Source organism: Rhinoraja longicauda, unplaced genomic scaffold, assembly GCF_053455715.1.
Source record: "Rhinoraja longicauda isolate Sanriku21f unplaced genomic scaffold, sRhiLon1.1 Scf000872, whole genome shotgun sequence".
NCBI lineage: Eukaryota > Metazoa > Chordata > Chondrichthyes > Rajiformes > Arhynchobatidae > Rhinoraja > Rhinoraja longicauda.
The window spans coordinates 23,380-35,567 of record NW_027602088.1 but is presented as its reverse complement, the minus strand read 5'-3'; the positions used below and the strand labels follow the sequence as shown (position 1 = coordinate 35,567).

Below are 12,188 nucleotides of genomic sequence, written 5' to 3'. Positions count from 1 at the left end.
AAGGGAAAGGAGGCTTAGGTGTCAGCACATGGAAACATGTGTGGAGTAAAGCAGGTCCAACAGAGAGCAGGAAATTGGTTGTAGAGCAGGTACGTCGTCAGGAGGAAGCAGTGAGATGTGTAAAGGCAGTAGCTCAGGTTAAGCAGGGACAGTGGATGAACCCGAATGTGTAGAACAGAGGAATTTTAGCTGGAGGGACCTGTGGTGTACGGAGGCGGGTCGTGTAAGTTTCATTGTAAGGGCTATTTATGATGTGCTGCCATCACCGCAGAACCGCAAACAATGGGTAGGCGGGGACCCAGTGTGTCCCTTGTGTTCAGAGGGACGGAGCGGAGGAAGGAGATTGGGAAACGCATAAACCGGTGCTTAAATAACAATTGCTCCCTCAATGACAGCAAGACTTTGGAGATTCTTATTGACTTCATGGAAAGAAGAAGGACACACATTTATGGCGGCGAAGTAGAGATGTTCAAAGTAGAGATGTTCAAAGTAGAGATGTTCAAAGTAGAGATGTTCAAATCTTCAGATACTTAGGAATAAATATCACCAGCAAATTGTCCTGGACCAGCCATATCGAAGCAATGGACAAGAATGCACACAGCGGCTTCAATTCCTTAGAAGGCTCAGTAAGTTTGGCGTGTACCTAGCAGCCCCTGCCAACTTCTACAGGTGCGGTCAAGAAAAACATTTTTATCGGCATGCATCACACCATCCTCCTTACCCGACTTGAAACCACCTTTAACATCACCGGCACAGCCCTATCCTGGATCAAATCATACCTCTCCGACAGGCACCAGTTCATCTCCATTAATAACTGCAAATCCCCCACCGCTCCCCTCCCCCAAGGTGTCCCCCAAGGTTCAGTTCTTGGCCCCCTCCTCTTCATCCTGTACCTTTTCCCCCTTGGTCAATTAATCCGCCATCATGGTCTCAAGTTCCACTGCTATGCCGATGATATCCAGCTCCTCATCTCCACCAAGTCAATCTCCACCACTACGCACTCTACCCTGACAAACTGCATCACTGAAGTAAAATCTTGGCTTCAATTCAATTTGCTCAAAATCAATTGCGCCAAATCTGAAATCATCATCATTGGACCAAAATCCCTCACCAAATCCACCCACAACTTCACCTTGGAGATCATTTTTCAATGTTCTATAGATTCAGGATCAGTTCCTGTGGATTGGAGGATAGCAAATGTTATCCCACTTTTTAAGAAGGGAGGGAGAGAGAAAACGTGTAATTATAGACCAGTGAGTCTGACATCAGTGGTGGGGAAGATGCTGGAGTCAATTATAAAAGACGAAATTGCTGAGCATTTGGATAGCAGTAACAGGATCATTCCGAGTCAGCATGGATTTACGAAGGGGAAATCATGCTTGACAAATCTACTGGAATTTTTTGAGGATGTAACTCGGAAAATTGACAGGGGAGAGTCAGTGGGTGTGGTGTACTTCGACTTTCAGAAAGCCTTCGACAAGGTCCCACATAGGAGATTAGTGGGCAAAATTAGGGCACATGGTATTGGGGGTAGGGTACTGACATGGATAGAAAATTGGTTGACAGACAGAAAGCAAAGAGTGGGGATAAATGGGTCCCTTTCGGAATGGCAGGCAGTGACCAGTGGGGTACCGCAAGGTTCGGTGCTGGGACCCCAGCTATTTACGATATACATTAATAACTTAGACGAAGGGATTAAAAGTACCATTAGCAAATTTGCAGATGATAATAAGCTGGGGGGTAGTGTGAATTGTGAGGAAGATGCAATAAGGCTGCAGGGTGACTTGGACAGGTTGTGTGAGTGGGCGGATACATGGCAGATGCAGTTTAATGTAGATAAGTGTGAGGTTATTCACTTTGGAAGTAAGAATAGAAAGGCAGATTATTATCTGAATGGCGTCAAATTAGGAGGAGGGGGAGTTCAACGAGATCTGGGTGTCCTAATGCATCAGTCAATGAAAGGAAGCATGCAGGTGCAGCAGGCAGTGAAGAAAGCCAATGGAATGTTGGCCTTCATAACAAGGTGAGTTGAGTATAGGAGCAAAGAGGTCCTTCTACAGTTGTACCTGGCCCTGGTGAGACCGCACCTGGAGTACTGTGTGCAGTTTTGGTCTCCAAATTTGAGGAAGGATGTTCTTGCTATGGAGGGCGTGCAGCGTAGGTTCACTAGGATAATTCCCGGAATGGCGGGACTGTCGTATGTTGAAAGGCTGGAGCGATTGGGCTTGCATACACTGGAATTTAGAAGGATGAGGGGGGATCTTATTGAAACATATAAGATAATTAGGGGATTGGACACATTAGAGGCAGGAAACATGTTCCCAATGTTGAGGGAGTCCAGAACAAGGGGCCACAGTTTAAGAATAAGGGTTAGGCCATTTAGAACGTAGATGAGGAAGAACTTTTTCAGTCAGAGAGTGGTGAAGGTGTGGAATTCTCTGCCTCAGAAGGCAGTGGAGGCCAGTTCGTTGGATGCTTTCAAGAGACAGCTGGATAGAGCTCTTAAGGATAGCGGAGTGAGGGGGTATGGGGAGAAGGCAGGAACGGGGTACTGATTGAGAGTGATCAGCCATGATCGCATTGAATGGCGGTGCTGGCTCGAAGGGCTGAATGGCCTACTCCTGCACCTATTGTCTATTGTCTATTGTCTATTGTCAATATTGATGGTTTCCCAGTATCCACCTCCGCTCACATCCGGAATCTTGGAATCATCCTTGATCAAACCCTCTCCTTCGACAAACACATCAAACACATCACCAAGACAGCCTTCTTCCACCTCAAAAACATAGAAACATGGAAACATAGAAACATTGAAAATAGGTGCAGGAGTAGGCCATTCGGCCCTTCGAGCCTGCACCGCCATTCAATATGATCATGGCTGATCATCCAGCTCAGTAGCCTGTGCCTGCCTTCTCTCCATACCCCCTGATCCGTTTAGCAAAAAGGGCCACATCTAAATCCCTCTTAAATATAGCCAATGAACAGGCCTCAACTACCTTCTGTGGCAGAGAATTCCACAGACTCACCACTCTCTGGGTGAAGAAATGTTTTGTCATCTCGGTCCTACAAGACTTCCACCTTATCCTTAAGCTGTGACCCCTCGTTCTGGACTCCCCCAACATCGGGAACAATCTTCCCGCATCTAGCATCTCCAACCCCTTAAGAATTTTATATGTTTCTATAAGATCCCCCCTGAGTCTCCTAAATTCCAGCGAGTACAAGGCCAGTCTATCCATTCTTTCCTCATATGCAAGTCCCGCCATCCCAGGGATTAATCTGGTGAACCTTCTCTGTACTCCCTCTAAGGCAAGAACGTCTTTCCTCAGGTTACGAGACCAAAACTGCACACAATATTCCAGGTGCGGTCTTACCAATGCCCTGTACGACTGCAGCAGAACCTCCCTGCTCCTAAACTCAAATCCTCTTGCTCTGAATGCCAACATGCCATTCGCTTTCTTCACTGGATTCTCTGGGCGATGGGGAGCCGGTGCAGCTTGTAAAGGACGGGGGTGATATGGTCACGGATCGGGGAGTGGGTGAGTAGACGGGCAGCGGAGTTCTGGATGTGTTGGAGTTTGTTGATGATTTTTGAGGGTGAACCGTAGAGGAGGTGAACCATCGCCCATCTCCGTCCATCCCTCTCCTCAACAGCTGCTGAAACCCTCATCCACGCCTTCATCACCTCCCGTCTGGACTACTGCAACAGCCTCCTCTATGGTTCACCCTCAAAAATCATCAACAAACTCCAACACATCCAGAACTCCGCTGCCCGTCTACTCACCCACTCCCCGATCCGTGACCATATCACCCCAGTCCTTTACAAGCTCCACTGGCTCCCCATCCCCCAGAGAATCAAGTACAAAATCCTCCTCATGACATACAAAGCCCTCCATAACCTGGCCCCATCCTACCTGACTGACCACCTCCACAGACACACTCCCACCCGTACCCTCCGCTCTGCTGCTGCTAACCTCCTTCCCCCCCCCCCCCCATGCGGACCAAGCTCAGATCCTGGGGGGACAGGGATTTCTCCATCGCTGCTCCCACCCTCTGGAACTCACTGCCCCAAACCGTCAGAGACTCCTCCTCACTCACCACATTCAAAACATCACTGAAGTCTCATCTGTTCAGCACTGCCTTCAATCACTGACCGTTACCTCACCTTCTTTTTCCTTTTCTCTTCGTTTACTCATTTATCTATTTATTTTCTTTTATGTTTTACTAAACCTTGTAAAGCGTATTTGAGTGTTAGAAAAGCGCTATATAAGTGTAATGCATTATTATTATTATTATTATTTGGGAACAGCTCCATCGAAACCCGCAAGAAACTGCAGACAGTTGTGGACATAGCCCAGGTCATCCCGCAAACCAACCTACCTTCCTTGGACTCCATCTGCACCACGTGGCCTTGTTGGGTCACCAGCATAATCGAGGACCAGTCTCACTCGGGTCATTCCCTCTTCTTCCCTCTCCCATCAGGCCACAGGTACAGAAGTTTGAAAACGCATACCTCCAGATTCAGTGACAGTTCCTTTCTAGCTGCTATCAGGCAACCGAACCGTCCTCTCACGAGCGGGTTTGCGGTCCAGGCCTCTCATTTATCCTCATCGGAGACCATTGAATTATCTTTAATAGGACTTTATCATGCACTGAATGGTATATATTTATCCTGTTACTGCACATTGTGGACGGCTTGATGGTAATCATATAGAGTCCTTTCGTTGGCTGGATAGCTCGCAACAAAAAAGATTTTCACTAAACCTCAGTACAATAAAGAATATGATGAAGAAGAACGATTAGTTCAAAAAAATAGTGGCCAGTGGGTGTAAATGTGAACGAAATATATATGGGATTCCAGATTGCGGTGATACAGGAGTTTCAGATCTAACATTGTCCACGAGAGCCACGGTTGCATACGTGGATGATCAGCCATGATCACATTGAATGGCGGTGCTGGTTCGAAGGACCGAATGGCCTACTCCTGCACCTATTTTCTATGTATCTATGTATCCATGTAGAAGAAATAGGAAGTTGGCTCAGGGCAAACTCACATTCTGCCTTATGAACTTTGACGAAGAACGCCAATGTCTGTGTCCAGTGTGCAAAGCGGGGATTCTGGGAACTTTCGTGTCTCTGGAGAAATACTGAGGTGGAATTGGTATGGCACAGACATCTAAGTTCGCCTACGAACTGGCAAAGTTGAAAGCGTCAGATGTGCACTTGCTCTACCAGAAGTTGGGAGCTCGGTTCCAAATTAAGAAGCTCAGTGTTAACGATCCCAGTGTTCACTGCGCCAGGCTCAAATTTGCTCAGGAACAGAATGTCAGGGGTGTAGTTCCACGTCTGGCATAGACAACAAATGTTTTTGATATAGTATTGACGGAATATATATATATATATATATATATATATATATTGCAATGAGCCCATCGCCACAAGGATCATACTGGGACCACCTTCTTACTAATCGGGTCGAAATGTGGTAGATGGGAATTACACAAATAGTAGAGTTTTAAGTATGGAGAACATTGCGTTTTTTTGCATCAGATGATCAAGCCCATGGGGCAAAATGGTAACTTTAGAGACAGGAATATCGTGAATGTAAACGTGATATTGCACCAGTTGGGCTTGAATAGACGGTGGTTTAAAAAGGCGGTGTATGAACATCAATGGAGACAGATTAATTGATTTGTTAATATGTGCAACCAAAAAAGTGAAGATGATATCTCAGAGTCGATGTCCGCCGAGGACTCGTGCCGCGCACCGTACGGGACACCCACCCGGAAGGTCCCGTTCGCGCGTCCGGAAGGTGTCGAAGGGAGTGGCCAAGTAACTGGACTGACTGCGGGAGGGAGTGCACTACCCTGACGGTAAAGAGGGCCGATGAAGACCCTGCAACGCCAGGGAAGTGGACCTGGATGGCCTGGTCAAGAACCCTGCATTTACAACAACTGGGATTTGAAAATGGCGCCAAATGCCGACTCTATATACTGTCTCAGTGCACCAGCACGATACACTTGTCGTGTATCTGAGATGTTTTTCTAAGATGTATTCATGTGCTTATATATAGTGATACTTGTACTGAACTGTATACAAAAACGAAATACAGTGTACCCGGTAGATGTGACAATTATTTGGAGGTAGACATAAAAAAGCTGGACAGCGGGTCATAGAAAATAGGAAATAGGTGCCGGAGGAGGCCATTTGGCCCTTCGAGCCAGCGCCGAAGACAGCATCATTAGAAAACGAATAGCTGACGTTTCAGGTGTGAAGAAGGGTCTCGACCCGCAACGTCACCTATTTCTTTTCTCCAGAGATGATGTCTGACCCGTATGAGTTATTCCAACTTTTTGTGTCAATCTTCGGTTTAAATCGGCATCTGTAATTCCTTCCGAACCACTGCGTATTTCTTTAATTTGTATTTCAGTTGAGCTGCAGAATATTCCCTGAGAGTTTCGAAGAAAGAGAGGAGAACTCATTGGAAAATAAATGCTTATTCGGAGAGGGATGAACAAGGGAAACCTAGATGTGTGGATTTAATATCACGCTGGATCTGGCAATGTAGGGGTGAGATAAAGAGGAGAAGGATGCAAATCATTGGAATCCACTTTGATGGGTGGCTTCGAATGTCCCGTCATTGGAAAAAAATCATATCTGATCATCTGATATTGATGGATAGTTGGACACTAGCGGAACAGATGGAAATGCCAAGCATAGGAACATTCAAATCTTTGCTGTTTGCTCCTTCAGAAAAAAACACAGCACACAGCAGGAATTTTGACGGAACTTGGCATGATAACGGCAGCTCACGCGTAATCGGAATTGTCCTTCTGAGCATGTAAGGTGCAAGTGTGATTTGATTGAGGTGTCATTGTCAATACTTTTTAATTCAACAATCTGCTGCGTGATAGAATGCTCAATATTCGTGTTACAGATTTAAAGGAAGTGCCAAAATAACTAATGATCCGATTAGGAATGGCAGTTTTGCGACCATTGATTCGAAGCTGCAAAAACTGCCTTCAATCAGGATCATAAAGATTTTAGCTTGGGTCGCTTATGTGGAGTGAAAGTAATTGTCAGCCACTGAGAATAAGGCTAGGAATAGGTGAAAGGCAATTTGTGACAGCGGTCAGGGGCTCCATGACTGTTTGTCTTCTTTCTGCAGCAGAAAGTTCCCTCATTCTTCGCTCTTAACCCTTTCCCCCTTCTCATTCGCTCTCTCCATCTCTCTCTCTATCTCGCTCTCTCTCTCTGTGGATGTGGCGACGTGTTGCACGCCACATCCAAACTCAGTGATTGCTGTGCTTACCCCCAAAAATCACCCCGTTTCTTAAAAGCTGACAATGAGAAGAAATAAAGTGTAATGTATGTAACCATTTAAATACAAACCCCGTCATCGATTAACGTCAAGATGTTCGGCGATAAAGGATGGAGGTGCTGCTTAGTGCGAATAGTGTAAAGACAGGTGCTCCTTCTCTCCAGCCAATCTAGCTCACGCATTCTGGTCATGCCCCAAACGTGGGGACTACTGGACAGTGTTTTTTAAAACCATCAGTGAAGTCTTTGGGGTGACAGTGAGGCTTTGCCCACTCGTAGCTGTATTCGGCGTAACAGATGGAACTTTGGGTTTAAATGCAAACCAATCTGACATCATTGCATTCACATCACTTTTGGCCCGTAGGAGAATTTTGCTGGTCTGGAAATCTACAACTCCTCCATCTGTTGCCGCTTGGCTAGAGGACGTAATGTTTTTCCTAAAACTAGAAAAGATCAAATTTACACTGAGGGGTTCTGTGAAAAAGTTTTATTCAGAATGGGAACCTTTTCTGTCATACTTTGAGAATCTAAAAGAACTACCCACTGACTGAGGGCACTTGATTGCAGTTGGGGATCTGCCTTTAATTATGTTTTACTTTTATTTATTTACCTATTTTTTGTTTACACAATTGCCGATTACCTCACAGGATGGCTGATGCACAATGAATGAGAGAATCCTGAACCATCTGACATGTTGTAGATATGTATGGGCCTGCGCCTTGGAAGAATATAGAGGTTTTGCTGTCAAATTGTGCATTTGTATTTGTGATATGATATATTGTGAACACATCAGCTGCAAATGGGTATCCAGGGAGGGTCGGTGTGGGTTATTTTTGTTGTTATATATAAAGAACAAAATGGAGGGGAATGTAATGCATTACGTTTTTTCGTATTGTATCTTTCCTTCAGTAAAAATAAATATATATATTTTTTAAAGATGTTCGGTGATAAAGGTTGGAGGTGCTGCTTAGTGCGAATAGTGTAAAGTGGAGGTGGGAACAAACCATGTGTTACAGAATCTTGCTGATATGTTGGGAATTAATGTCGTTTCCGGTAAATTTCCAGGTATACACATGACTAGCCTTTATTTATGTAATGGCGCACGTTACGATCGAAAAAATAATTAACAAATTCTTTAAGCCCTGAAGGTGTGGGTTTGGGAGGGACATTTTTGACCAAACGAACAACCTGAAACGTCAAATGAATTTCTCACTTCAGGCCGCCTCGCCTCCTGAGTATTAACAGCATTTTCTGTCAATTTTGGGGGATTCTTATTGGATGTAATGGCAGTTTCTATACCATCTAGAAATCCCACCGATAGCCATTACTTCTCGGGGATGAAATGTAGTTTTAGCTTACGCACACGTCGCATCCTGATATGACAAAACGAATCTTCCAAACTTCTTTTCTTCACCAATTGGTTTTATTAAAGTAGCACAAATCATAGAGTAATTCATCAGTTTCCGTACTTTATCAACTGTTTCTTCTTCAAACAATAATTAGAAATCTTGCAATTATTACCGTGTGGTTCTTACAAATATAACCGGTGCGAGCGCATGGTAAAGAACACTATGCTCACCATCCTCCGAGTCTAAACTGACCCACAACCTCTGTCGACACACTAGCCTCCTCCCATCTAGACACTCCCAATTACGCATTGAGTCACACCCACAAGCAGGCAAAAAAGACATAAACTAGAAATATTAAAACATAGCCATAACACAATGACAATAACTGAATTAAGCATAAATGGCTCCTACATTGGAGTTGAGACCACGTTTGCGGTGCTTAGTTTAGAACGAGTGGCAGACTCACTACTGTTCTGCGATTGTAATTCGAGATCGAGATTGCGAGGAAAAATCAGCGTTTCTAGCTCAAATCTACAAGACGACACAGTCCATGTTAAGCCGTCATGTTTGAGGTCAGAAATAAACCAAAGAGAATCAGCAATGCATTTGACATTCGTTTTTAAACTTTATTCAACGTCTGCAAAGAATAGCTTGGATACAATAGCAACATACATGCTTTTGGTTAACGCAATTGAAACCACTTAATTCTTTATTCAAGAACTATATTCTTTCGAAAGAACTACATTTAAAGCGAACAAGTCACAAAAATAAAGGTTTCAACCACAAATGGCATTTCTTCACGAACATTCGGAAAGACGAAGACTAACTTTGACAAATGAAAGAACCTAATGGTGATTAACTAACTTTGTCGGGTCAGCTCTCGCTTCAAACATCAGATACAGCTGGATCTCAAGATATTTGTCTTAAGCGGGTTTGCCTGAGTCGCGTGTTTAACCACACAGGTGTAAAGCTCGTGTGCGTTCCAGACTAAGGCCGGCAGAGTCAGGTAACTGCTGAGACTGAACGTGTTGTCCTTATCCTGCTGAATCGGGCTTGTCTCAACGCCGCTATTTTTTGCACCGCCGTCGACGCTCCACTCAATGGCTACTGAGCCCGGGTTAAAGCCGTTCACCAAACACACCAGGGTGGCGGTGCCCTTTGAGGTAACTTCATCCGCTGAAGGCGGGAGGACCGTCACGATCGGCGCCCGGTGATCTGTTTAATAAGAAGTCACATTTAATTGGAGAATTGCTGTCGTTGAGATATCATATTTGCGGAAAATACAACTCGTTAAAGCACTCTTTTAATTCTTTGTAGAAATAAATCGTTTTATACTCGACCTATTTCAAACCATTATAGCGTGTTTAATCGGGGAAACAACAAATAAAGTACCGAAAGCAACTAAAATAGATCCTGTCTGCCCCACGCACAAACTCCGGGAAAGCAATTACGATAGATCATGGCTGCTTAGTTTTAGAAAACTGAATACATTAATATAACTTTAATAAACTGCATTTTACTACACGTCTCCGGCTTTACATTGATTTAAATATATCAGCAGATATAAACGATTCACGGTCGCGAAATTTATAATAACAGATTTAAACTTATTTAAATGTCGGCACCGATTGAGATGGAGGGTGGCGCTATTTATGTAGCGCAAAGACATAAGGAAATGACTATTTGAATGCCACGGTCACCGATTTGCAGATGTCGTCTTCAAGCAAGGATGACATTGTCGTTCGAATGTTTATTTATATTTGCAATGCACTGCAGCGTCGACGAACGGCTGCCCCAGGCATTAAACAAACGTGCGAAACATTCTCCTTTCGCATTTTGGGGAGAAATGATATCCTTGTAAACCGGAATTTTGTCAGTGTTCAATATCAACGTTGCTGACCTCCCCCCCCCCCTTCCCCCCCACCTTACCCAAGCAATTTTCTTTCATATCTCGACATTCATTATCACGCTTTGAAAAGTTCGCAGGGAATATTGTCGCCAATTATTGAAAGAACCATGCAACTTTAATTCGTTATCAACCCTCATCTGTTGACGATTTCAAAATCCGAGAGAACTGATACCATTCGCATTAGGAAGTACGCGACCATTATTGGGGCGAAACAAAATGGAAAATGGAAGAGATGCATTACATTTTCGAGTACATTAAATTCATGAAGCGCGGCCCTAAGCAATTCTGCGAATTGTAAAAAAAATATCTCGTTTGGAATCGCAGCTGCGCAATTTGTACTCTAATGGTGAGAATACGAGTAGATCGTGCTCGGGGGGGGTCATGGCTGTTTTGAAATGGCTTTGAGGTAGGAATGTGGCTCTGATCAGCAAAAACAATTATATAAAATATTTTGGTAATTCAACTGATGTACAACTGATGTACACAGAATACTTTTGTTGAGAAATTGATTGAATGTTAGTCTGTAAAAGCTCAAGACGAATCATTAGCTCGTCTTTGCGGTCATTTTACTGAGTTATGTCTGTATAGCGAGATCGCGCTATCTGCAATGAAAAACAGCGGGCACAATCAGGTATAATGTGAACTCACTTGACGTTAAATCAAGCAATACCTGCATTAAATTAACAAGAACACGGCGCGCTGTTCGCAGAATATATTTTACTTACCGCCAATACCCAGTCTCGTTCCTTTACCGAAATGTAAACCACTATCCCATTTGGCACAGTAATAGTCCGCAGCATCTTCCCGTTGAACGCTAGATATTGCGAATGTTACAGAGCTGCCCGACACCGAGATCGAGAAACGGTCTGGAATGTCCGTGCCTTTATAAATGGTACCTCCGCTATAATGGCAGAATAGATACTTAGGAGTTTTGCCAGGTATCTGCTGGTACCATGAGACTAAGGTAACGTCTGAACCCGATATGGTACAGGGTATTTGTACATTGTGTCCGGGAGAGGTGGACACCGACGGCTGTTGACTCACTGTAACTGCCGCGCTTACGTCTGAGAAAAGAGAAATATCAGGGGAAAAAAAGAAAATTGGTAAACGTGTTGAAGTGTGGGAGATAACCCCAAATTAATTGTGAACAGAAATAAGTATAATGTCCTGGAAAGTAAAATACTCACAAACTGCGCAAAACACCAACGCACCGACCACACGGATCCAATAAGACATTTTCATTAGCCGACTGAGCTCCGATAGGGCCGCAGTTTCCAGGTCAAAAGTGGCGTGTAATCTTGCTCTCTGGCTTCCTTTATAAATGGAATGACGAAATGTCACCGTGTGTTGATCTATCCAAACCAATCAAACCGGTATGCTCGTCGAAGCCAATCAGAAATCGCCAGTTGGTTCTTCAAAATATTCGCCACTGTGAAACATGCAGGTCTTATTTTAGAGATTTGTATTTCTAAATAGCTTCATACGTTCTGATACATGTCGCGGAATAAAAAGGATCGGCGCAGTTTCCCCTTCTTTATAAACAAACAATCTATAATTTTATGTATAACCCCTCCGCATATATATATTAAACAGATTGTCTGCGAGTTTTAAAC

The 12,188-nt window shown here is 44.0% G+C and overlaps 1 protein-coding gene across 1 annotated transcript; it reads right to left on the bottom strand.

Annotated features, from left to right (window-relative positions):
• Positions 1-9,267: 9,267 nt before the first annotated feature.
• Positions 9,268-11,909, bottom strand: LOC144591339 (immunoglobulin kappa light chain-like). Its single transcript, XM_078395567.1, has 3 exons — positions 11,763-11,909; positions 11,301-11,639; positions 9,268-9,881 (listed from the first exon to the last, which is right to left on the bottom strand). The coding sequence occupies exons 1-3, from the start codon at positions 11,815-11,817 to the stop codon at positions 9,559-9,561; spliced, it is 717 nt and encodes a 238-aa protein (XP_078251693.1). The 5' UTR covers positions 11,818-11,909; the 3' UTR covers positions 9,268-9,558.
• Positions 11,910-12,188: the final 279 nt, after the last annotated feature.